The 27,551-nt window shown below is 46.6% G+C and overlaps 1 protein-coding gene across 4 annotated transcripts in view; it reads right to left on the reverse strand.

The window, feature by feature from the left end:
- INTS2 (integrator complex subunit 2) overlaps positions 1 to 27,551 on the reverse strand; it is a 306,784-nt gene that overhangs the window by 168,729 nt on the left and 110,504 nt on the right. For 2 of the 4 annotated variants that reach the window (XM_086954934.1, XM_086954936.1), the window contains exons 16-17: positions 24,456 to 24,560; positions 8,939 to 9,103 (exon numbers count right to left, since the gene is read on the reverse strand). In XM_086954934.1, coding sequence (XP_086811060.1) covers positions 8,939 to 9,103; positions 24,456 to 24,560 — 270 coding nt within the window. The remainder of the gene's footprint in view (positions 1 to 8,938; positions 9,104 to 24,455; positions 24,561 to 27,551) is intronic. The other 2 variants (XM_086954935.1, XM_086954937.1) reach the window with 1 other exon arrangement.

The raw sequence follows: 27,551 nt of genomic DNA on the forward strand, positions 1-27,551 counted from the left end.
TTTGGACAGATAATTATGTTTTCCTATCACAAATCTGAGGTATTTGCGATGCGCTGTGTGAATGAGTATATGAAAGTATGTATCCTTTAAGTCTAGTGCGGACATAAAGTCGCCTTGCTGCAAAAGTAGAAGTACTTGTTGTAGAGTGACCATATGGAAGTGTTCTGATATTATGTAGAGGTTTAAAGTCCTACGGTCTAATATTGGTCTTAACAAACCATCCTTTTTGGGAATTAGGAAGTATAGTGAATATACTCCTGTTCCTTCTTGTTGTAATGGGACGAGTTCGATAGCTCATTTTGTCAGAAGAGCTTGTACTTCTTGTTAGAGCAGATGTTTGTGTTCTAAAGACAGGTTGTGAATAAGAGGTGGAAAGTTGGGAGGGTTGCTTGTGAGCTCCAGGCAATAACCATGTTGGCTAATGTCCAACACCCAATTGTCTGTTGTTATTGATTGCCAAATGGGAAGAATCTTTCCCCGAGAGGTATTGAATGTTCAGGGGGAAGTGATATCACGTCACGGTTTGTTAGTGGATGGGGAGGTACATGACGGTGTACCACTACCTCTTCTTTTAATGTTTTTACCTCTATATCTACTTCTATAGAATCCTCTAGAGGGGGGAGGACTGTGTCTGTGTTTTATACAAAGAGGTGGTTGCATCTGTGGTATTAGTTTTAGAGCCCCCTCTGTAGAAGGAGCAATGAAAGGAACTTCTAGAAAATGGAGACTGAAGTACTCCCATTGACTCATCGATTTTGCCACTTCTGTGTCCTTTTTTATCTTTTCTGATGACTGGTCTATCTGAGGCCCCAAAAGGTGCTATTTATCAAATGGTGCATTAAGGATAGTTTGTTGAACTTCTGGTTTGAAACCAGAAATTCTGAGCAATGCATTTCTCTTTAGCAAAATGCTGGTATTGACTCCTCTATCTGCAGTATCTGAAGCATCTAAAGCACATCTAATAGATTAATTGGAAAGGAGCTTGTCTTCTTGCACTACTTCTAGCCCCTTTGTTCTGTGTTATTCTGGGAGATATTGCAATAATGCTTCCATCTCATCCCAGTGTGCCCTATCATACCTGGCCAACACCCATTGAGTGTTGGCTATGCGCCAATGATTGAGCAGTTATTCTTTTGCAGGAGTCATCTATTAATTTTGATTCTTTATCAGGAGGAGGTGCTTCGCCTGAGGTTTGTGAATTTGCCCTCGTTAGACCTAGTATAATTGGTGTGGGTCTCCCTTCCATTATTTACTGATTGCCTCCACTGTTTGTGATCTGTTTTGCTGGTTTAGATGCTTTGGGCACTGTGCCACTGCTATTAAGTGCCACAGTGCAAGTGCTCCCTATGTTAAATTGATGTATTGATTAGTGACTCCATGATTGGAGTATTTGATTTATTTGTCAGACCCCTAGTACAGTGCACCATGTGTGCCCATGGATTATAAATCAAATACTGATGGTGTGCTTGCAGCATAGGTTGTGCCACACAACAGAAGCAGTTTGTAAAGTGTGTCTCAGGCCTGCCATTGTAGAGCCTGTATGCAGTCTAGTACTGCCATGTTGACTTGGCAAGTGCACCCACATGCCAGTCCCTAAACCTTCCCTTTTCTACATATTAGTCTTCAATAAGGTAGGCCCAAGGGCAGGGTGCATTGTAGGTAAAAGGGAGGACATGCTCTGGTGGGTGTGGCATGTCCTAATAGTGAATTACAGCCATTTTCGTTTTTCACTATTGCAAGGCTATCTGTCCCCATAGGCCAGAATGGCGATGATTATAACATCTTATAATGCTAACTGACCCAGGGAACATGGTAGAAATTCAAATTTAGTATTTCCGAACTCAAAATGATAAAATACATCTTTTAGTGAAGTTGGTTTTAACATTCTGTATTTGAAAATACCACTTTTAGAAAGTAGGCATTTTCTTGCCTAACCATCCAGCCTGTCTCTGCTGGCTTGTGTATTGTATGTCTGGTTTGTGAGTGACAGGGGATGGGCGAGCCCCAGGAGACAGGTTGAGTCAGCACACGGCTGAATAGACCTACCTGTATGTAGATGGGTGGGAGGAGTAACACCTGGATCTGAATAGGGATGTGCCTGCCTTCCACAATGCTGGCTCCACCTCCTGTGGTGTGTCTGATGACCCAGGCCCACGCTGCCAAAGGAAAGAAGGAGTCCTGTAAACAAAGTGCTCCAGGACTGCACAGAACTGGTTTTGACTAGGTACAGGCCCCTCTGCCTTCAGAGGAAAAAGGAATTTGCAGTATAAATATGGGGACCCAGACCCCAAGACTTTAGATCACTTCTGGACCAACAAGACAAACCTCTACCAAGGAGAAGAACCAATGAAGCTGTAGGAGTTGTACTTCCCCCCTGCCAGTGTGCTGTGTTGGCCCACCGTGGTGTTTTCAGTGCCAAGGAGAGGAGAAGGAACTTTTAAAGAACTGTCATCATCTTGCAGAATATTACTCCAAGGGCTTGAACTTGTGCTTTCCTCCTGCGGAAGTCTCAGGGACAAAACACGTCACCACCAGCTCCCCTCTGAAATGCCTTGCTGGGAATTCTGTCTGCAGAAGCCTGCATGTCGCTGGGAGCGCGAATCAACGAGAAGAAGTGTGTCGCAGTCGCAGCTGTTGCCATCGTATCGCCGGAGAAGCGTGGCCGCACCACAGAGGTCGCCGCAGCATCACCAGAGAAGCATGCCTTCGTCAAAGCGGTTACCTGACGCATCACCGGAGAAGCGTGTCACTGCCTCATCACCGGAGAAGCGTGTTGCAGGGCCTGTCGTGGCTCCAAAGTTAGAGAGTTCACCGCACAGCCACCGGGTGTGCAGGCATCGTCTTCACGTTGTCGCATCAAGGGCGCCATCTTATCGCATCGCCCCAGCTTGTCGCATTGAATCAAGGCGCTATCTTGCCGCATCGTAACCGGGCCACAGTACGAGAACCTACGCATCACCTCCTCTCCGGAAAGGACCAAGACGCATCCCCTACTCTGCGCAAGCATTCAGGCGCGACGCATCGTCTCCCCGAAGCAAGGAACCAACACATCTCCAACTCAGCAAGCCTTTTGTTTGTTTCACGTTACGCATCCAGGTACATTTGTGAGAATTGTGTTGCATTTATGATCAACTTGAACTAAGTGACTTCTAACATCTTTAAGTCTATTTTAGGTTCAGTATTGTGGATTGTTGTTGTTTGATGGTCTTGTGTCAAGTCTTTATAAAGAATACTTATATTTATAAAACCTGTGTTGTGTCCATCTGTGGTGTTTTCACTGTATTACGGTATGTGTTCACAAATGCTTAACACACTGCCTCTGAGATAAGCCGGTCAGCTCGTGCCAAGCTACCAAGGGGGTGAGCAGGGGTTATCCAGTAGTGTAATCCCCTTTCCCTGACTTTGAAGCAAGGGTCCCTATTTGGTCAAAGGTGTATTGACAACTAGAGACCCCCAGTTCTAAAAGCCTTTTACAAGTGTTGGAAACTACTAACGAATCTAAAGACAACTGAACTGTAATAAATACTGAGTCAGATGCAGAGGGTTTATATTTTTATCCACCCTAGTTGTTAGGATCCGTGCCCTAACAAGATTTTTAAAAATATCGTCTGCATGACTCATCATATGTTTTAACATAGGCAAGGATTGAGATGTTCTGTGATTGTGCCCTAAAGTTTCAAAAAGGAAATCCCCCTCTAGGTCCTCTTTCTGTAAGGTGACCCCATGATAAGTGGCTGCTCTAGCAATTAGCTTCTGATATCTATTATCATCATCAGGAGGGGAAGGTTTAGCTGGATATAGATCGGGATCTGTGTCTCCCAGTGGGTCTATATTCTAGTCATCCCACGGATCAGGTAGTAGCTGATTATCATTGTCGTCATCATCTCCTATATCAGGATTTATATCTGGAGATCCTAGAGGTGTATTACGTAAAGCAGGGCCGGCTCTAGGCATGTGCAAGCTGTGCACCTGCACAGGGCCACCAAACCCCAGGGGCCACCACGCCAATATATATCCTTAATATATTAATCCTCTGAGGATGGATACATATTTGCGTGGTGGCCCCTAGCAGGGATTTGGCGGCCTCCGGCTCTGTTCCACTTCTAAACTACCTGACCTCCTCCCCTCTTTACTGGCCTCCGCGCTCCGCCCCGCCCGGACCCCCTCTTCCGGGCCCCCTACCTACGCTCCCTGCCCAGGGCCACCATGAGCCTAGAGCCGGACCTGCGTAAAGGGTCTGAAGCTGGTATGAGAGATACTGGTGAAGAGGTGGAGTGGGTTGAGGAATGTTATTAGGAATAATAGCTATGTGCTTTTTTTCTTGAGAGAGATTCTGTATTCAGTGTCTATTTTCCTTTTGGGAGGTGGTACCACTGGCGTAGTTGTGATGTGCCCAATCTGAGGATTAATATGTATTTCTTTCTGTTTCGAAACCAGCTTTTGTTTCAATTTCTCTAGAATCGGCTCTGGTGTCTTTAGAGAAGCATCTTTCTCTTTCAGTGCATATTTTTTCTGCGTTGAGCTGGATTTGTCCTTTATATGTTTCGATGCAGACTGTTTCGGCATCAAAGGGTGTCATCTCTGTTCGAGCCCGAACCAGAAGGCTTTACTTGCTATTTCGGTGTCGAGCCGGAAGGCGGGGAGTTGGAATCAGAGTCTCAGTGCCTACCATGGCCTGATGGCAGTGGTGCCGCCTTTGGCTTGGTTGGAAAGGGTTTTGTGGGCAAAGTGGCTTCGTTCCTCAAGGCACCCTGTGCAGATGTGGGACTCCCGCTCGATCCCCCAACTCTGAATCAGAGTCCTGGACAGAAAAGGCCGCTTCCTGTTCCGACACCTCTATCTCTTCTTGCTCGACATCTACGCCGGAGATATTGGGGGTCTGCTCAATAGTTTGGAGCGACAGTCTCTAATAGTCTTTTTGTAACTCAATGAACGACAGGCGTAGCAGTCTTCTTTATGCTCCGGGGAGAGACAAAGGTTACAAACCTTATGAAGGTCGGTGCGCGGGTATTTGGAATGGCACCTAGGACAGAAATGGAATGGCGTTCGTGCCATGGGCGGAAGTCTCGATGCTGGATCTTCGAGTGGAAAGAGGAGACGAACTAGGCCCGATGGCCGCAGTTAGAGTTTTGTATTGGATATGAAAGTTTTTGGACGTTTTTTCGACATGCCGAAGTTTAGAAACGTGATCGAAAACAGTACCGACAAGAAGGGGTGAATTGCGAACCGAAGGGATCCCGATTGTATGCTTCGAATCGGAGCGCAGCAATACACGTCCAAACCCGATTGGCGGAAAAAAACTATCTAACAATGGAGTCTAAGACCATACGCATAATCACCGAAAGGAGGAGTCACTTTGCCTTGTGACTGGAAAAGACTTCTTCAAAGAAAAACAACTTGCAAACATCCGGACCCAACACTAGATGGCAGGAGTATGCAAAGCATATGTATCTACAGCACACATGATTTAAACATAGGCTTTCCATGATGGGTCAGAATGGGAGTAACCTCATCTTTATCTGTATCTCCCTGGGCTAAATGCTTTCTAGTGAGCGAATAACAAGTCAGTCCCATCAGTAGGAGTTGACATATTTAGCTCCAACCAAAGAAAGCATAAAGCACTGCTCCATATCCTATATGTATTCACAATTGAGCTTGAGCATGTTAGCATGCCCTTTGCAGGCTACTCAAGATGACCTTGCCATGGGTTTTTTGCACCAAAGCAGTTAATATGGGTGATACAATTTGATATGTCCTACCTGGCTTAGACTTTCACAATGCCAATTGCTGTTTCCCAATTGTTAACCGCTAAAGGTGAGTAAATAAGCAATCCAAGACAGATACACCACCCTCCATCAAGACTATGTATTAGCAGAAATCTGCTTTAGGTCCAGGAAGAAGCCTTTGAAAGTGCTAGACTCATCCATTTATAGCTGGAACAGTATTGTCTACTATATTTAGGAGTGCTGCATGACAAAATTCTTGGTGTCTGAAGTCCAGAAGAATAATTATTTTGTAAACCCAGGTGGAATAAATTAATTCAGGAATTCTTTCAATGTAACTTGCCACAATTGTGACAGAGTTCATCAAGACCAAGGAGGAGGAGGAGCCAGGCACTTACCCTTGGCACAACATTGTTGAAAAAAAGACTGAATGAACTGGGAGATTATTAATCAATTTGATGATCCACTGAAAATATAAAAGTGTGCTATTTCAGACCCAAAGCATTTTAAATTGTTTTCAATGCAATGCGGTCTATCGGGAGAATGACTGTTTGACGATCATGTGTTCTATGGCTAGTACGATCTTTGGGGAATCCTAAGGATAACCCTAAGGAATTACACTGTTGTGGTTCAACTGACTGCATAGGGGTACACAATCCAGTACCAGCATAGATGTTAACATAACAACCTGAAACTATTTGGATATAGTAGCTCCTGATCATTCCACGCTTCAGGTGCTTATCAGCATCTGTGCCCACTTTGCCTTTCAGTCCAGTATTCCCTAGCACAGAAGGTGTAAAGTGTCAAGAAGAGGTTACAGATACCTTACCCTAAGTTTTTTTGCGCAAGACAAAGTAATTACTCCAAAAGTAAGAACATAAAAGTACCCATGTCGTAATGGCAACTCCAAGTGGAATAATGTTTCTGGCCCTGAAATTACTAGGTACAGACATACCAAGCCCATTTTTACTGGGAGCACATCAGCACCTGGAAAAGTGGCTGGGTGAAGGGCAGCGGAAAGAGGCACAGTCAGACCCACACAGCTACTACAGGGGATGAAAAGAATACTTCTAGAAAGGCCACAGCCTCAGCCATCCCTAAGATGCCCTGCAGGCCTCCTGGACCAAAGCCCCGGTTCCTGGATGTGCACAGGTCCCTACATGCAGATATGGACTTAATGGTCTGAACATGTGGTAAAAATCAAAGTTAAGTTCCCCAGAATAGTCGGAAACCAGTGCAAAAGGGCTCCGTAATTAGCATGTATGGAGGCTACTCCCCATTCCGGGGGAATTTAACTTGTGATCCACATCAAATCACAGGAAGATATCAGTCAGAATTACTGATTATAGTAAAATATCTCCTCATGGCGTTAAAGGAGAACTCTGACCGGCAGCCAAGTCAGTTTATCTTGTGCCACGTTCAATTAAGAATCAACTAGTAGCACGTATTCTTATCTTATTCCGCTGAAATCGGCAGCAACATGCAATTCGAGGTTTTATTAAGCACATTTAGCACTACAGTACTAGGAACCTGTAAACACATAAAAACATATTGGCTGAGGAAAAGGAGAAGAGCCTAAATCTGCCTTTCTCTATTGCTTATTTTTTGGTACATATAAAAAATTAAATCCATGTACCTGCAACAAAAATCTCTTGTGGGCATTGAGCCACTTTTTCTCTTATTTTGTAGTGTACCTTTCAAGTACAAGTTTGGGGCTTGCTTTTATTCTAATAATGCACAGCACCACGCTGGACCCAAGTATTGTATTGTAGTTAAATGTATTTAGCAGTGAAGAGCTTTGACAGACTGGTTGTGTGCCACTCCATAGGTTATGCATGGTTAAAATGGTTCAGATTTGTAGTGTGGTCTCAGTGAGAGTGTTATGGTATCATGAGCGATGACCAGAGTACAACTCTTATTTCTTATCTAGTCGTATGTCGCTGTGCTTGAACAAGTGTATAAGAAGAGTGAGAAAATGAAACACTTGAGCTTTTTAATATGGTAATTTCTTGTTGAAAGAATGTGAGTTTGGCCTGTGTGGATAATATTTTAGTGTTAAGTGTGTGAGCAGCAAGATGCTCTACGTGTGTTGCCACAATTCTGTAGCTGCACTTTGCATGGATTGACATGAAGGGAAGTGAGAGAGGTGTGCATTTGATTGTCCATACCATCCCAATATCAATATCAATATGAAGTGAGCCTTGGTGGGAATAAGACTAATACATCCTCAGGGAGGTCACTCAATAAATTATATAAATAGCAGCATTTTTAGGAAAAGCTTTTATCCAGTTCTGAATATTGTGCAGCATATTCTACCAAGTTAGGCCACACAGATCAGCTGGGTTAGCCCCACACAAGGCCAAAGGGGCACCGAAGAGCCCATCTCTGCCAACACTACACACACCTCGAGTCAGACACAGCTAGCATGCTTTTGCAGCAGGTGAGGTCGCACATAAAGCTCTGCTGTCGGAAAGTACATAGGCCATTCATGCAAGTCGGTGTATTCTGCCACCACTATGCCTCGCCAACCAATATACCCCGTCCTAAAACAGTCTCCGGGGCGAAGCAGGGCAATAAAAAAGTGGAGCGCTAACCAAATGCAATCAAAATATGCACAACATGAGCCCAGATGGCTCCGCTTCCCAAACTGGCTGTGCAATTTAAATGGTTTGAAAGCATGTCTCCCTCAAGTAAAATTAGGCCTTAGAATTATGTCTAGCACAAGAAGTGAGAAATTAAATATATAACGGTTATCAATCACTTTACAGGATACCAAGATGATGAGTAATGGGTTGCCCACACCGAAATACCTTTAACGTCTGCCAAATAAGCCTATCTATCAGAGTTAATGTTAGAAACTGTTAATGTTCTATTAGATCTAATTTTAAAAATGATGTATAGAAAATATTTTATTAAAAATAGCACTCTAGTCCTAGATCTGAATGACCATTTCCCCAAGTATTCTGAAACACCTACAAAACTTTATTCTTTTTCCACACTGACATTCCAATTCAGTCAGCCACACTTACAATGATGAAATCGACACATCTCATTACAATGATTTGGCAATATGGCTGAATTTAAAGATTAAAGTACACGGGTGACAAGTAAGGCACACATTTACATTACACTAAAGTTAGTTTTTTCAGCGGGTCACAACTGCATACAACACTGGGCTAGTGAAAATTTTAGGAGACAGAGAAAAGGGATTTTACCATCCTGAAGCTGCTTGGGGGAGTGGTTTTTGGCACTGTTAGTCAGCAGCATCCTTCGGAGCAATGTATCTGTCCCAGTTATTTCTTCCTCACATACCCAGTCTTCCACGATACACAGATGGGGGTAGTTTGTTGCAAGAAGCCGCAATAAAGCAGAATGTAACCCTAAAACACACAGCAAATTTGACTTTACTTAGAAATACAGTGTCTTGACAATTCCATTGTTGGTTCATAACTTATACATCCTGACTCCTATTCAAGCTAAGCGAGTTATCAGTTGTACATAACTCAAATCTGGAAATATGCTTTAATTTTGGAAAATAGAAGTAGGCAAGACCACAACAAGCTTAAACCTTACAATTCGCCACATGAATCATCTCTAAATACAGGGCCCGATTCATAAAAGTAAATTACACTTTTGAATAAGTTTACACTTTGTATTAAGTCTATTACTTTAGATATTCATACAATCCGAGTGTAAACTTCCCACTAAAGTATGAGTTACATATCCCCGCCCTCAGAGTAAAACAATTGGTTAACTCTGGTGTGGGTGGGTGATGTCCCTTCCAAAATCCCTCCCTGATCCTCACTAAACTCCTCCCTAATTCCATCCCCTTTAGTATAAGTTCTGCCTTTTTCCCCCACCACACCCTATCCCTCCTAATTTTACTACTAAAACTGCATTTACAAGTGCAGAGACTCCGCGGGCGGAGAGCTTCACACACACACGTATCAAAAAACCTTACATTTTGTAACAGTACGAAACGTACTACAAAGTGTAGTTTGAGATTTTTAGCTCTCTACTATTCCTTACTACGAACCTTCGAAACTAGAAGATTTAAAAGAGACTGTTTAGCATCAATTGCTGAGACGCCATCTGCAAATTCGGCAAAGCAAATTACAAGATAACCGTAAACAAGCCTGTAAATACTTTTTTCTTTCACACTTTATTTTTCTTTTTTAAACAGAGCAAAAGCAGTACAAATATTCTGGCCCAGTGCAACATCAGTCAATAAAAACTTCATTGATTAGGAGCATTAGGAATTGGCGGTGAATCGGGCCCCGTGTAGTAGCCCAGTGAAAAAGTGGGGGCTCAGGGGGCATAGTATACTAAAAATAATCGTATCACAGGTCACTAAGCCGAAAAGGTCCGCAGTCTCTCAAGTGGGTTCTAACAAGTCCCCAAGATCTGCACGGTGTGGTGGCTCAGCAACCGGTCTCGTGCCCTTCCCCTCAAGCGAGACCGGGAACGACATGGAGCCGACTGCCGGCCCTCCGAAAGCTCCCGCCAAGACTTTGGATTCATGGCCCGACAGTCAGAACACTACTTCGGGTCGTGGTCGCACTCCATGCACCAAAGACACTCAAGATGCGAATCCGTCAGGGATATCAGTTTGTGACAGGAGTCACAAGGCTTAAATCCGGTCCGACGATGGGATATCCCTGACGCACCAGGAGTCGAAGACTCAAAAAAAGACGTCAACAAAAGTCAAAAAAACTTTAGCCAAAAAATTACTAAGGGGCAAGCTCTCTCCGGATCTGCACTAGGCTGGCACAGAAAAAGAAAAATGACATCAGCGCACAGGGGCGTCGTCCAAGTAGGCACCACAAAGTCATCTCGGCGACCACAACGCCGGACGCTGAGTCGACTGACGCCATCTACCGATGCGCAGGGATATTGCTGAAGAAAAATTCTCTGGATCCAGTCTGACGCCTGGCGGTAATTTCAAGGTAAGGAATCTATTATGTTTATCTTAAAGAGACCATTAGTTATAAAGTTTTTTTTAAATCTTGTAGTTCTTGCTTAGCGGTTGCCATTTTGTTTGCCCATGTTTAATATAGGCTGCTTTGGCTAGGACTTATTTGGATTTCTAATGTATGGTATCACAAAATGAGGATTCTTAATTAAGCAAGCTCGGCGTCTGAAAGTTACTTTTTCTTTGAGGTCTTATGCATTCTGCTCACAAGAGAGGTGGACAGTTACAGTATTAACATTTTGGGTTTTTTGATGAGTATTGTGATTCATGTGTGTATTTAGAAAACCTATAGAGTCCATGTAAGTGAGAGGCTTGGCATTAAATGCGCATTGCAAATAAGTGGAAACCCTAAATATCACATTTTCCTTATTTTTGTAAATACACTGGCTCTGATTTCAAGCAGGCATATATACAGTTGTTATCCTCCTACAGTAAGGAATTTAAAAGTTTAACAGATTTACTCGGTTGGACAAACAGGCTGCAGTTGTTGCACCGGAGGGTGCAGGAAGGAGAACAGCGACAACAGAAGTGCACTGGGATCCTGCTATCCATTTCCTCAGTGCCAGATCTAATTAAATAAACTGTTCCCCTAATTGGTCATACCTTTAGAACCCCTGTAAGTTCCTAGTAAATGGTACCCAGAGTACCCTGGGCATGGGCACTAAAGAGGTTCCCTAGGGGCTGCAGCATGTATTCCGCCACCATAAGGGAACTGTAGGAAGCTGGATCCAGAGTCCAGAGATTCCTCAGAAGTGTACATGGCTCAATGCAAACCCAAAGTTCTTTATTAGTGGTAGTGTGGGTGAGCAGCCTTAGGCACAACACAGAGGAGTGTAAGACGTTTGGTGCACAGACCCATAAGAGACACAACTCAAAAAGTTCCACACCAACTTTAGGAAACAAATAGTTTCTTACCGGTCAGTGTAGTTTTGCAGCTTTTCTGGATTCTAATGCTGTGCATTATTCCTCCATCTAATGATGGAGTCCGGAATTGTAGTATTTCATTTTAGGGGGGGGGGGGGGGGGTTGGGCATCAACATACCACCATTTGGTGTCTTTCTGTGACGTAGACAGGCTTCCTCAGGAAGATCCCACCTTTGGAAGCTTTCTTAAGATTATTTATTTATTTTTCTTCTCTCCTCCTATTGTCATTTTCCTTAGTGAAGGAAGGTGGGTTCGCTAGTGAATTCAGAACATTGTCCAAGCTGCAAAACTACACAGACAGGTAAGAAACTACTAGTTTTGCTGCGTGCATCTTTTCTGGATTCACATGCTGTGCATGTTGCAAGACCTTTTGTCCTACTAATGCTCCTTTGTTTATCTTCTTTGTTCATCTGAATGTCCACACAGTCATGCTTTGTGAATGTGTGTACTGAAGTCCGTGTTGCAGCCATGCAGATATCTTGAATTGGAGTGTTAGCTAGAAATGCAATAGTTGCTCCTTTCTTTCTCGTTGAGTGTGCCCACGGGGCACCTTGTTAGAATGGTCCTGCTTGCCTGTGGCATGTTTGTATGGCTTGCACTATCCATCTTGCAACAGTGTTTTTGGTTACTGGTCTTCCACGAAAACTGTTTGCAAAGGATACAAATAACTGAAAGAACTAAGGAATACAGGAAAACTAGACAATGTAGTACATGACCGCTTGTGTTGCATCAAATGTGTGCAAAGCTTTTTCCGTTTTGGTCTTTGGATGTTGAAAGACACTTGGTATTTGTATACTCTGATTTATGTGGAATTTTGATACCACATTTGGTATGAATTGAAGATCTGTCCTGTATTTGGAAGTAAGGTTCCTGTAGTGTTAGTGCCTGCAGTTTGCTAACTCTACGTAGGGCTGTTATTGCCACTAAAAAGGCAGTCATAAGCGGGAGCATTTCTGGTGTTGCTTTGTCTAGTGGTTCGAACAGGGCTTTCATCGTCTGTGCTAGAAATATGTTCAGGTTCATGTTGGTGCTGGCACCATTTTTGGAGGTGCAATTCTTTTTGCCCCTTCTAAGAAACTTTTGACTACATGTGAAGTGAAGAAATGTTGCCCGGTTTCGCCTCTTGTATACGCTACACTTGCTGCTAAGTGTACTTTTAGTGATGTATAGCATAATTTACTTTGTAGTAAATGTGACAAGTATTTTAGCACAGTTCTTGCTTTTATAATTTTCTTAGAAAGAGGTTTTTTAAGGCACCATAATGCATACCTTTTCCATTTAGCTGTATACCATTTTCAATCAATCAAGAAATTTGTAGAGCGCGCAATTCACTCGGAGGGTCTCAAGGCGCTTGGGGGGAGGGTGGGGGGGGGAGGGGGTGAGGGGGTCCGCTAGTGCTCGAACATCCAGGTCTTGAGTTGCTTCCTGAAGGAGAGGTGGTCTTGGGTAAGACGGAGGTGGATGGGGAGGGAATTCCAGGTCTTGGCTGCCAGGTAGGAGAAGGATCTTCCTCCCATGGTGGCTCTTTGGATGCGTGGAACGGCGGGGAGGGCGTGGCTGGTCGATCGTAGTTGGCGGGTGGGAGTGTAGAAGGTCAGGCGGTTGTTGAGGTACCTGGGCCTAGGTCGTGGAGGGCTTTGTGTGAGTGGGTGAGGAGGCGGAACGTGATTTTTTTGCTGACGGGGAGCCAGTGCAGGTCTCTCAGGTGTCCGGAGATGTGGCTGTGGCGGGGGATGTCGAGGATGAGTCGTGCGGAGGCGTTCTGGATGCGTTGGAGTCTTTTCTGCAGTTTGGCTTGGTTCCGGTGTAGAGGGTGTTTCCGTAATCCAGTCGGCTGGTGACAAGTGCCTGGGTGACCGTCTTCCTGGTTTCGGAGGGGATCCATCGGAAGATCTTTCGGTGCATGCGTAGGATGCTGAAACATAAAGACGAGACGGCGTTGACTTGTCTGGTCATCGACAGGGAGGAGTCTAGGATGAAGCCCAGGTTGCGTGCGTGGTCTGTTGGTTTGGGTGCGCTGCCTAGGGCCCGGGGCCACCAGGAGTCGTCCCAGGCAGATGGTGATGATCCAAGGATAATGACTTTCGTCTTGTCTGAGTTCAGTTTCAAGCGGCTGTTCTTCATCCATTCGGCTACTTCTTTTATCCCTTCGTGTAGGTTGGTTCTGGCGGTGGCGGGGTCGTTGGTGAGGGAGAGCATCAGCTGGGTGTCGTCGGCGTAGGAGAGGATGTTGAGGCTGTGCTGGCGTGCGATGACAGCGAGGGGGCTCATGTACACGTTGAAGAGGGTGGGGCTGAGTGATGATCCTTGTGGTACGCCGCAGATGACTTCGGTGGCCTCAGATCTGAACGGGGGGAGGCGGACTCTCTGGGTTCTTCCGGCGAGGAACGAGATGATCCACTCCAGTGCCTTCTCTTGGATTCCGACGTTGCTGAGGCGTTGTACTAGGGTGCGGTGGCAGACAGTATCGAACGCTGCGGAGAGGTCCAGGAGGATGAGGGCCGCTGTTTCCCCGTTGTCGAGCAGGGTTCGGATGTCGTCAGTGGCTGCGATGAGGGCGGTCTCGGTGCTGTGATTGGTTCTGAAGCCGGACTGTGAGTGGTCGAGGGATCCGTTTGTCTCGAGGAAGGCGGCCAGCTGTCTGTTGACGGTCTTCTTGATGACTTTGGCAGGAAACGGGAGGAGCGAGGTGGGGCGGTAGTTCTTGAGGTCGGTGGGGTCTGCTGATGGTTTCTTCAGGAGGGCGCTGAGTTTGGCATGTTTCCAGCTCTCCGGGAAGGTGGCGGGATATTGAAGGAGCAGTTGATGATGTCCCGGAGTTGAGGTGGGATGACGGAGTCGGCCTTGTTGAAGACGTGGTGAGGGCATGGGTCGGTTGGCGATCCGGAGTGGATGGTGTTCATCGTGCGGATGGTGTCTTCGGTGTTGACTGGGGTCCAGACGCGGAGGGTGGTGGTGGGGGCGTCGGTTCTGTGGTGGGGTGCGTGAGCTATTCGCCGAAGCTGTTGTGTATGTCTGCGATCTTGCTGTGGAAGAACGAGGCGAGTGAGTCGCAGAGGTCTTGTGAGGGAGAGATGTCGTTTCCGGCGCTGGGGTTGGAGAGCTCTTTGACTATGCTGAAGAGCTCCTTGCTGTTGTGTGCGTTGTTGTCTAGTCGTTTCTTGAATGCTGACTTCTTGGTGGTGTGGATCAGCTGGTGGTGTTTGCGGGTGGCGTGCTTGAGGGCGGTCATGTTGTCTGTGGTCGGGTTTTTTCGCCAGGCTTTCTCGAGGGTGCGGCAGTTCTTCTTGGTGTTCTTGAGGTCGTCGTTGAACATGGGGTTCTCTTGCTTCCGGGCCTGCTGGGATGGGTTTTCAGGGGTGCGAGGTCGTCGGCGCAGTTGGTGATCCACTGTGCGAGGTTGTGGGCTGCTTGGTTGGGGTCCGTTGATCTGGCTGGAGGGTTCTGGTTCAGTGATGTGGTGAGCTGGTTGGTGGTGATCTTGTTCCAGTTCCTGCAGGGAACCTGTTGCGGGAGGTGGTGAGTTGTGGTCTTTCTGAAGCTGTAGTGGACGCAGCTGTGGTCTGTCCAGTGGAGTCCGGTGGAGTGGCTGAAGGAGATGTGATTGCTGGAGGAGAAGATTGGGTCAGCGTGTGTCCGGCGTGGTGGGTGGGGGTGTTCACCAGTTGCTTGAGTCCGAGGTTGGAGAGGTTGTCCAGTAGGGTGGTGGTGTTGTTGTCCAGGTGGAAGTTGAGGTCCCCTAGGAGGATGTAGTCAGCGGAGGGGAGGGCGTGTGGGCTGATGAAGTCTGCGATGTCTTTGCTGAATTGTGTGCGGGGTCCTGGGGGTCTGTAGATGAGGGTGCCTCTGAGTGTGGTCTTGGGGTCGGTGTGTATCTGGAAGTGAAGGTGTTCGGCGGCTGTGAGGGTGTCCTCGGAGTTGGTCGTTATGCGGATGGTGTTCTTGTGGACGATGGCGATGCCTCCTCCAGTCTGGTTGACGCGGTCCCTCCGGGTGATCTTGTATCCGTCCGGCATGGCTATGGCGATGTCGGTTGCTGAGGAGGCGTTCATCCAGGTCTCCGAGAGGAAGGTGATGTCCGGAGATGTGGTGTCGAACAGGTTCCATAGTTCCACGGCGTGTCTGTGGACGGAGCGGGTGTTGAGCAGGATGCATTTCAGGTGGTTGCTGTTGGTGCTTGGCGGGTGCGGGTGGGTTGCAGGTCCTGATGCAGGCGAACTTGCAGGATTGGCAGGTGAAGGGTCCGTGGGTGCATCCTGGGGTGGCTCGGTGGCAGCCGGGGAGGCGTCCGGTGTTGAGTGCGCTGAGGGTGGCGGCGTCGTACGTCCGGCGGGTGGGATGGCACCTGCGGGGGCAAGGGGGTGTGGCGCTGGGCACGGTCCATGCACGGACGGGCGCAGACTGGTTTGCCTTTGGCGCACCATTGGCACACCCGCTGCGCGTGAACGCTGCGCGTACGTGCGGACTCTGCCATAAGTGGAGAGTGGGGGGGCGGAGCGAGGGAGGAGCAGCTGGGAGGCGGGAGCGGGGTGGCGAGTGGGGAGGGGAGCGATGCGAGGTGAGGCTGAAGGAACAAGGATGGGGCCGCGGGGGAGTAGCGGCAGGGAGCGGGGTGGATCAGCGGGAGAACGGTGAGAGCAGAAATACAATCAGGGGCACAACAGTGCAGTGACAAACAGGGGGAGGACAACAGCGATAGCAGGCAAACAGTCAGGGGCACAACAGCGGGAGAAAAAACGGCGATGGAGCGGACAAACCAATCAGGAGCACAACAGTGACAATCAGGGCACAACAGCGGGAGAAAATACAGAGTACAGGCACAATACAATAACAATACAAGAAACAGTTACTGGCAGTGGCGGCGGCAAACGGGGACTGGGCACACGCAGGTGGGCCACGCGGCGGGTGGAGCGACCGGCACTGACCAGGTCAGGTCAGGTCACAGCTCCCCGACTCGCAGACACCACCGAAAGTACTCAGTGGGAGGGAGGAGCAATTGGGAGGCGGGAGCGGAGTGGCGAGTGGGGAGGGGAGCGATGCGAGGGGAGGCTAAAGGAACGGGGGTGGGGCCGCGGGGGGGCAGGGAGCGGGGAGGATCAGCGGGAGAACGGTGAGAGCAGAAATACAATCAGGGGCACAACAGTGACTAACGGGGGGGAGGACAACGGCGATAGCAGGCAAACAGTCAGGGGCACAACAGCGGGAGAAAAAACGGCGATGAGCGGACAAAGTAATCAGGGGCACAACAGTGACAATCAGGGCATAACAGCGGGAGAAAATACAGAGTACTGGTACAATAACAATACAAGATACAGTTACTGGCAGTGGCGGCGGCAAACGGGGACTGGGCACACGCAGGTGGGCCACGCGGCGGGTGGAGCGACCAGCACTGATTGATTGATTGATTGAATTGGTAGTGTCTTTTGTACACCACAAATCTTAACAGCCTCTTGTGTCTTTTGCTCATCTGGATGTGCAAGTATGCATCCTTCAAGTCTATTGTGGCCACGTAATACCCTTCTTGCAATTGAGGTAGCACGCCTTGCAGTGTAGTCATTTTGAATCTTTGTGTTTTTATAAATTTGATTAGAAACCTTAGGTCTAATATTGGTCGTAATGTTTCGTCTACTTTTGGAATTAGGAAGTATGTTGAATATGAAACAAGTTACTTACCTGTAACTTTAGTTCTCCAGTATTGGTAACTTTCATAGATTCCCATTGCTTGTATCATTCCCCGTCGTCGGAATGGGAGCCTCTGTAATTATATATATATATATATATATATATATATATATATATATATATATATATATATATATATATATATATATACACACACACACACCTAGGTAAATACACCCTAATAGGTACAAAAAAGTAAAAAATAGGGTTAGGCCTCATTATATTTTGTAGCCTATAGGTGTCCTTATGTAAAAAGACCCAAACTCACATTAGCAACCAATCAGATTAGCCTCACCCTGTGGAACCTTCCTGAGAAAGCTCAGAGCCTCAGATTTTCGTAGCCGTTGCCTTGCCACAGAGTCACCTAGACCAGAAGTGAGCTTTACCAGGGGAGGTGGGTGGGCGCATGGGAATCTATGAAAGTTACCAATACTGGAGAACTAAAGTTACAGGTAAGTAACTTGTTTCTTACTCCAGTATTGGAACTTTCATAGATTCCCATTGCTTGTATCAGAGTAGATAGCAGTTAGCATACCTCAAACATTTCATTCATAGTTACAAATCTATTATCAACCAATGATATAACACATCATAATAATCAGTAACCATAGCATAATCAACGAAATGTTGAAAAAACAGGAAGGAGGGAAGAGAGGAAAGCTCACCTCTTACTGGAAGAGATTTCTCAGGACTGCTTGACCAACAGCCGAATCCCCCTTTGCAGCCGCGTCCAGGCAGTAGTGTCTCGTGAATGAGTGAGTACTGCTCCAGGTGGCCACTCTGCAAATATCCTTTATCGATACTCCTGCAAACAGTGCTGTAGACGATGAGATCGATCTTGTGGAGTGCGCCTTCACCTGTCCTTCCAACGGCTTGCCTGCCGCCTGGTGGCAGAACCGGATCGCACTCGATATCCATCTAGAAATCCCCTGTTTTGACAAAGGAAATCCTTTTCTTGGGGCTCCAAAAGCCACAAACAGCTGGGGCGTCTTCCGAAATCCAGCTGTGCGTTGAAGATAGAATTTCAAACATCTCTGAACGTCCAGAGAATGAAGTGTCCTCTCAGCCTGGGTTGAAGGCCGAGGAAAAAAGAAATTCAGAACCACCGGTTCATTAAGATGAAAGTCTGTCGGTACCTTCGGAATGAACTTGGGGTTCATTCGGAGGATCAAGGTATCATTTTTGAACTGCAAGTAAGGTTCCTTGATAGTTAAAGCCTGAAGTTCTCCCACTCTCCTTGCCGAGGTGAGTGCCAGAAGAAGCGCCACTTTCCATGACAGGAACTTCAAGTCCGCCTTATGTATTGGCTCAAATGGCGATCTCATCAGTTGAGCCAGGACCACATTCAGATGCCGGAGGTGGAGGCCGAACTGGCGGAAATACTCTAAACAGTCCTTTTAGGAATTGCTTTATCACTCTTGCTGATAACAGAGAAGGACCAGATCTTGTTCTTCTATACCTGGAAATAGCCGCCAAGTGGACCTTGATGGAAGCATGAGCCAGACCTGCCTGTGCCAAAGATAGAATGTATGGTAAGAGTTGATGAGGAGCTGAGGAGAATGGATGCACTCCTTCTCTCTGGATCCATAAATAAAACCTCTTCCATTTCGCTCTAGATGTTTTATTAGTGCTAGGAGCTTGTGCTAAGATGTTCCTGCATTCCTCCGGAATGTCTAGATCCTTAAACTCTCTGTGTTCAGTAGCCATGCTGTCAATTGAAGCGAGCTCGGGTTCGGGTGGAGAACCTGGCCGTTGGACAATGATAGAAGAGTCTGGTTGGTGTGCAGATGAATGGGCTGTTCCTCAGACAGAAGAAGCAACTCTGTGAACCAGAACTGGCGAGCCCAGCCTCAGTATCATCCTGCACTTGTCCATCTTGAGCTTCTTGAGGACTCGAGGAATCAGGGGAAATGGCGGAAAGGCGTAAACAAATGCGCCGGACCAAGACATCAAAAGGGCATTCCCCAGCGATCCTCAATGGTGTTCCCTGCTTGCGTAACACCGGCATTTCTTGTTCATCGGAGTGGCAAACAGGTCGATCGCTGGGGTCCCCCAGTGGGAGAAGATGTTCTTGACCACTGCGTTGTCCAATTCCCACTCGTGTGAGACTGCCCTCAGGCGGCTTAGCGTATCCGCTTTTGTGTTGCATACTCCTGGAAGGTGTTCCGCCACGGGCATGATGTTCTGTGAGATTGCCCATTCCCATAACAGCTGGGCTTCCTGAGAAAGCAGTAGCGATCTTGTGCCTCCCTGCTTGTTGACGTAATGCATTGCGGTGGTGTTGTCCGTACGCACTAGGATGGCAGAATTTGAAATCCTTGGAAGGAAAGCCAACATTGCCAATCGAATAGCTCTAAGCTCCAGAACATTGATATGCAAGCGACGTTCTTTTGGCGTCCAGTGTCCACTGACTTGGAGATCTTGCATGACCGCTCCCCAACCCTGAAGGGAGGCGTCTGTTGTAATGACGCGAGGAGCCGGCGCCGCTCTGAAACTGAGACCCACCGAGAGGTGAGATTTTTTCATCCACCATGAAACCGTCTGTTTCATCTGCTGGGTGACAGTTACCCTGTCGTTAAATGACCCTTCCACCTGCTTCCACTGAAGGTCTAGTTCCTCTTGCAAGGGGCGCATTCGCAGCCTGCAGTGTGGAATCAATTGAATACAGGATGAAATCGATCCTAGAAGAGATTTGTACATCCTGACTGTCATCCAACTTTTCCTTTGCAATCGAGCGGCTGAAGACATGAGTTTCATTTGTCTCTCTTCCGATGGGAAGGCTTTGCACACCTGAGTATCGAGTATTGCTCCTAGGAACTTTCACCGAACCCGCCGGTCGAAGAACCGATTTTTCTCTGTTGAGTTGTAAACCCAGATGAATGAAGAGACTTAAACATGTTTCCACTGCTTCTGTTGCCGCTTGGAAACATGGTGCCTTCAGCAGCCAGTTGTGTAAGTACGGGAATACTTCCAGCGACTGTCTTCTCAGAAAAGCTGCTACCGGGGCCAGCACCTTTGTGAATATCCGGGGTGCGGATTTTAATCCAAATGGGAGCAGCATGAACTGGAAGTGACTCTTGCCTACTGTGAAGCAAAGGAAACGTCTGTGAGCTGGGTGGATCAGGATATGAAAATAGGCATCTTCCAGGTCTAACGTAGCCATGAAGTCGCCTGGATTCAAGAAGCGCAATATGTCCTGGAGCGAAATCATCCGAAACAACAGTTTTATGAGAAAGGTGTTGAGCTCCCTTAAATCCAGGATCGGACGCCACTTTGTTTTGCGGATCAGAAAAAATCTTGAATAGAAACCTTCTCCTCTTTGCGATAGGGGAACACGTTGGATCGCCCCTTTCCGAAGCATTTGTTGAACTTCCAATTGCAGAAGGTTTAGATGTTTTGAAGTAGTGGCGTGGGGAGCTCTTGTAGGTGGAAATTCCTGGAATTCTAACGTATGCCCATGTCGGATGATGTTCAATACCCACTGATCCGATGTTATTTCTTCCCAGCTGCTCAGATGTTGAGTTATCCTGCCGCCCACTGGAGACCCATGGAGCGGAGGAACAGTTGGCAGAGTCAGGAGGCCGCTATTGACGCTTGCCAGCGTCCTTGCCTTGACGCCCTTGATGTCCACGAGAGTTCTGACGAGAGAACGACTGAGATTGTGACTGCCGCCGATAATACTGATTGCCGTACTGAGGTCTGTACGACTGCGACGAGTACCGTTGCTGTTGATAACCACCTCTTGGCGAAGTGAAGCCTCTTCCTCTTGCCCCACGGAACGGTGTTTTCCTATATTGTAGGGTACCAAGAGCCCTAGCCGTCTCTGTGTCCTTTTTTATTCCTTGCAGGGTGTCATCGACATGTTTTCCAAATAACATGTCCCCATCAAAGGGTAAGTCCAGCATCTTATTTTGAACCTCTGGTCGGAAGTATGTAGCTCGTAGCCAACCCTGCCGTCTAAGAACAGCCGCGCTACCCAGAGCACGGAAAGAAGTGGTTGCGATGTCCATCGCGCAGTCAATCATTTCTGAAGAAGAACGTTGCCCCTCTTCCAGAAGTTTTTGTGCTTCGGCCTTAGGGTAATCCGCCAGTAGGTTTACATAGGCTGCAACATCACTCCACATCTGGCGGTCGTACCTCGCTAGAATCGCCAAGGCATTGGCCGCCCGGACCAGCAAGCTAGCCATTGATGAAAAACGCTTCCCAGCGTTGTCTAACCTTCTACCCTCCTTGTCTGGTGGAGTTGTGAGGGTGGCCGAAGGATTCCGCGATTTTTTCTGCGCTGCCTGTGATATGACTGAGTCTGGTCTTGGTTGTCCAATCAAGCAGGCGGGACTGTCATCAGGAGCTTTATACTTCTTCTCTAGGCGCGGTAGGGTTGGAATGACCGTCGCCTGCATCACCTTCTTTCCCTCTTCCCATATATGTTCTACAATGGGAATCGAACGCACTGCCTTACGGTAAGCCTCTTTAAAATCATATAAAAAACAATCCGTAGATGTTGAAGGCATGGCTAGTTTAAAGCGTGCCGTGGCTCTCTCCATTAAGCTGAAGAAATTTCCCACATCCGCCGGAGGTGAATCTATCGGGTCAGGCACCAGAGAAGCCGAATCCGGAATAATATACTGGTTCCATTCACTATCCGGGTTCTGATCCTGGTTGTCACCTGCTCCATCCTCATCCGAGGTGTCATCCCGGTCTGGTGTCTGCCGAGGATATTCCCCCTCTTCTTCCACATGTGACGGAGGCACAGACTGAGTTGCCACCACCTGTGGCTGAACTTGCGCCTGACTTTCCACTGGCCGCGACCCTGGTCTGCTTCTATATTCTTCCAGCATTGCTCTTAAGTCTGTCAAAAGACTCATAGGCATAGTAACCGTGCCCTGCTGTACCTGGGCTTCCTGGTATGCGACTTGATTTTGCTGTTGCTGTTCTTGCTGATAATAATACTCATTTTCTTGGTCAGAATCATGGTATTTAAGATGCAACTGTGATGGACTATATGCATCTCCATACATCTCATTCTCCTCCTCTGAGTAGTCCTCTTCGTCCATTAACAGGACTGGGGGTAATGGAGTCACCTTTCTAGGTGATGTCATATCCGGAGTTATCCTCCTTTTCCTGGTGCTTTCCCTTGCACCTGCCGTCGACGGCGTCATAAATGAGTCCACCATATCCATAGGCTGTACTGCCATCGTCGACGGGGCTGTCGACGAGATTATTGTCACCGTCGACAGAACTGTCATCGTCGACGGAACTGTCATCGTCGACGGAACTGTCATCGTCGACGAAACTGTCATCGTCGACGAAACTGTCATCGTCGACGAAACTGTCATCGTCGACGAGATTGTCGTCGTCGACGAGATTGCCACCGTCGACGGGATTGTCATCGTCGACGGAATTGTCTTCGTCGACGAGGTGGTAACCGTCGACGTAGTTATCGTCGTCGACAGCATCGTCGTTGAAGTCCTCGTCGACGCCTTCGTCGTCGTTGTCTTAGTCGTCGCGGGATTGCTCGTCGACGGATGAGGAGACAAAGTCACTGAAGAGGCTTTAGAGCCTTTTTTAACCACTGTTGAAGCTTCTACAGTTGGTTTCTTGAAGGACTTAGAAACTTTATCCTGATGTGAAGGCCCGGCCGAGCCCTCATCAAGTTTTGCCATCTGCACCTGAGGTGCTTGCCTTTCCCTCTCCTTTACACTTCAGTGAGGAGATTCGCCAGGCTCGGGCTTGCCAGACCTATCAGAGGTCCCACGCACAGCCTTTGAGGGGGGTTCAGATGATACCTCCACAGATGATCTACCCCTCTTTAGAGACGTTTTAGAAGACGTTGACCTGGCATCCTCCTCATCACTTGATACCACTCCATCCTTCTTTTCCAACTTCCTGAGCCAAATAAGTAATCTTCCCTCACGATCACGAAGGGTCTTAACAAACATCACCCTGCATATTTTACAATCTTCTGCCTTATGGTCAGGGTAGAAAAAAAATATATACAGTCCTTGTGTTTGTCCTCAACATAAAGCGTTTTTTACCACAAGTGGCACAAAGCCTGAATAGGCTCTTCTTTTCCTTATCAGCCATTGTTAAATTTTGAACAAATCCTGTCAGAAAACAGTTTAAATAATACCTCAAAGTAGAAGTTAGAGCAGAGCTCTAAGGAGACTCCCTGTCACCAATGATGCGGTAGAAAATCTGAGGCTCTGAGCTTTCTCAGGAAGGTTCCACAGGGTGAGGCTAATCTGATTGGTTGCTAATGTGAGTTTGGGTCTTTTTACATAAGGACACCTATAGGCTACAAAATATAATGAGGCCTAGGCCTATTTTTTTACTTTTTTGTACCTATTAGGGCTTATTTACCTAGGTGTGTGTGTGTATGTATATATATATATATATATATATATATATATATATATATATATATATATATATATATATATATATATATATATATATATATATATATATATATATATAATTACCGAGGCTCCCATTCCGACAACGGGGAATGATAAAAGCAATGGGAATCTGTGAAAGTTCCAATACTGGAGTAAACTCAGTTGTTCTTTTCTTTGTGTGGTACATGCTCTATTGCATATTTCCCCTGTAGTTCGAAGGTTGGGAAAATAACAGCAACTGGCATCAACTAAAAATCCATCACCGGCCAACCAGAATTTCATTTAATGAACTGTACACAGAGAAAAACAATACAAGAGGCTGCGTTTGTTCAGTCACTGTACAGAAAGAGGTGTCAATTGTTAGGAACTTTCTGCAAGTTAGGGAAAAATAACCTTAAACTCAGAAGATATGTACTGCTTGCCTGCATTTTATACTGTCTGTCAGAGTTTAAGACAAGATGAACAGAAAGTAAGAGGCATGTGTGTTTTGATGAACAAAGGGCAAGATCCACTTACAACAAAAAAGACCAAGTAAAATGTATAACATGCATGTCGTAAAAACAGAAGATACTTCTCGGCCTCATCATTCCAGCAGTTTCAAATGCTAATGAAGAGCTTAGTTATCAACATGAGAATGAAGTCAATTAAGGAGTACAACTAAAAGCTCACGTGTCTACATATAAATGTAAGCTACAAAAAAAGACGTGTTTAAGAAGAACAAAGCATGAATTTGCAGCAGATATTACACAAACTTACCTCCAAGTTCCTGCTGAAGTCCTTGCGCCTGCCGAATAAGGTATTTGATTGGAATCTGATCCATCAGAGCCGAAGAATAGGTTTTTGGTTTCTTTTGCATTACTGCTACAAAATAATTTTTTTTACTTAATAACAGAAACTTATTTTGTGCAAAAATACAGCAATTGAGTATTTTGTTAAATAGAATTAATGGACAGTTGCATGTAGATGCACAAAGTACTGAGGGGGTATGAGCACAAGCAATGGTGAAATTTGAATACCTTTTTGAATACCTTTTTGTATAGAATACCAAAGTCAAAGCAGGGAGCACCTCAGCAACCTTAATGACTAATTTCTTGCCTCGATTTAAGGTTAACTGTGATTTTAGTATAGATTTACGTGCAAAAGGTCTGTTAATAACTCAGTAATTCTTATGTGCTGGTTATTCTGTGAACTAACAACCAGTATTTGTTTTAAACCAACGCAACAGATAAACTCCCAATTGAGGCACTGGGCAAGGGTGATATCTACAGCATCCATATGTCCCCATTACACAAATCTATATATTTATATTGAAGTATGTACGGTCAGGGACAGTTGAAGACCCATGGTTCAGGGCATGGCAATGGTTTGTGGCACAGAGAGGAATATTATCTTTGTGATGATTCCAGTACTCTTTAATTCTTGCCGTCCCTCATTCACAACACCAGCTCAAGCATCCCTTACTAGCCATGGCCACAAGAAGATGCTTACACTGTGATCCCTCAAAATGAGGGCTTTATTATCTCATGGACGTTAGGGTAGTCCAACAAGAAAAAGCCCACAAAAGAGGGAAAGGAGGAGGAAAATTACATAAGCTAAACAAATGTGGGCCAGGTAGTCTGGCTTCTATCAAAATAAGTACTATCACCACTGGGTCAAGGACATTGTACTTCAATCTAACTTTGAGTGTGGTCAAACACAGAAAAGTGCTTTATAGAGGCAATTGCCAGTGGATAACTTTCCTTAATGCTGGGATCAAGACCTTGGCATGGGTGTATCTGAACTGTGGCCACAGACAGGGGGGTAGCTGTAATGTGCTGTGAGGGAAGGTGGAGCCCCATGACCAATAAGACCACCCCAAAGCACAGCTGGCTAAAGGTCTCCTAGGGACCTGTTTGATGGAGTGAGTTGCCTAGAAGCCACATGTTCCTTGCAGCCCAGGTAGCAGGACTTTTTTGGTGGTTTCTTATCTTTCAAGACTACATATGTGACCATATTACGTCATTTTCTTTCTGTGATTTCATCATCCACTTGAGATCCACAAAAGTGTGTGATGATATACATCCGATCTGCATGTTACCCTAGCTTTTTACTTTCTTTTGATATCTGGATAACCTTAATTTTGCTGTGTGTTTTTTTTTAGCAAGCTTCAGACATAGCAAAGAAATGTTGTCCGTTTTAAAATCGTGTCACTTCTGTCTTGTAGTGCAGCTCCGTTACCATGGGACCTTCAACCAGGCTAAGCAGCCAACATAAAAGTACAAAATACTTATAGGAACGTAAGATCTGCTTCTATGGTTAACCTGACTTTTTACCTGGTGCTATGCTGTTTCGGACTAGTCTGACTGGGATCCTGCTAATTAGGACCACGGCCTCTGTGCTTTATCCCCTAAATTGGTTATGGTAAGTACTTAGGTACCTCCCAGATGGGACAAGGGTGTACCCTTATCAGTCCCCAGTACATGGTACTGAGGTACCATGGGCATAGGTACACCAGGGGTCCCCCATGGGCTGTAGCATGTATTCTGCCACCAATGGGAGACCACTCAAACTGTAACTGCAGGTCTGCCATTGCGGTCTGTGTAAGTTTGTGCTAGCACCACTTACGAAATATATAGGTTTCCCTATATCTAAGGTCACTGCCCTTAAAACCTGTAAGTCACCCCTAATGTAGGCCTTTCAATCCTGTGAAGGCAGGGTGCTCCTTCCTGGCCAGAGCACCCCTACAACCTTAGAATTCCATTCGCCCTGTCTGTAAGTGCATCAGCCATTACAATAGATTGAAATGAAATGGAACAAAATAATGAAATGAAATACCAGTATTTGTAAAGAACGAACAGGAAGATTAAGCAAGATATTGCCCAGAGTCACATGGTGCTGGGCTAACCTGCCACCGGTGTCAGGTTCCAGAGTCAGCTGCACTGGTCGCTGCGCCACAACTCTTTCCTAAGATGACCATCTCTAAACTGGCTGTACCAAACCCTGTCCTGTTTGGTATCAAACATGTTGGAATCATACAACCCACACCGTAAACAGTGTTGGAGGTACGATTCCATGCACTGTAAAGCTCTTCCGGGAGACCCTCAGCGCTCCCGGTACCAGTCTTCTAGACCCGAGCACAAGATGGGTCCTGCCAACAACAGACACGATTCTGCTCTCCTGCTGCTGAGCCAAGCTCGAACAGGGGAAGGCAGAACAATAGGTATCCTGTCACAGGGAGGTGTGACCACCTCCCAGACAGGGTTTAGTGTATCAGGCCGGGTGGGACCGCTTGCCAGCGCAACTCAGTCTGCATGAGGGGCCCTTTTGGCGTCCTGCTTGCATAGTCCAGTTAAAACCAGCTCAGGGAGCCGTTGGCTCCGGCTCTGGCACGTAACTGGACAAAGGAAATGGGAGTATCCGTCCCACTGTCAGACCCCTCCCCTGGGAGGGATCCCTGAATTGTCCCAACCCTTTCCTTAGGGTACTTAAGGGCGGGTCCCTATATTCGTCGTCGGACAAGATTCATTTCAAGACACCACTTCTTCGACCAACTGGGCACTCTGGACTTCGCTCTGGGCTTCAAGGCTGCAACTACGAAGACTCCTGCTGCTCATGGTCTCGTCGCCCTGCTTGTCTGTGCATGTGCTCCATATTGGAAGCTTCTAAGGCCTGTGGGCATCCAAGACACCTGAATGAATCTCCCTTGAAGTGAAGGAGTCACTTCCCTGCATCTGCAGGCACCGCAACTAAGCTGACCGGTCTGCTGATCCTGGGATCCCACGGACTTCGAAAGGCTCAGCAACACAGGTGGTGATTCCTGACATCCCTCGAGCTCTGCCTGGTCTTCTCACTAAGTTTGAGGCCAGTATCCCT

Source organism: Lissotriton vulgaris, chromosome 2_1 (assembly GCF_964263255.1).
Source record: "Lissotriton vulgaris chromosome 2_1, aLisVul1.2, whole genome shotgun sequence".
Taxonomy (NCBI): Eukaryota; Metazoa; Chordata; class Amphibia; order Caudata; family Salamandridae; genus Lissotriton; species Lissotriton vulgaris.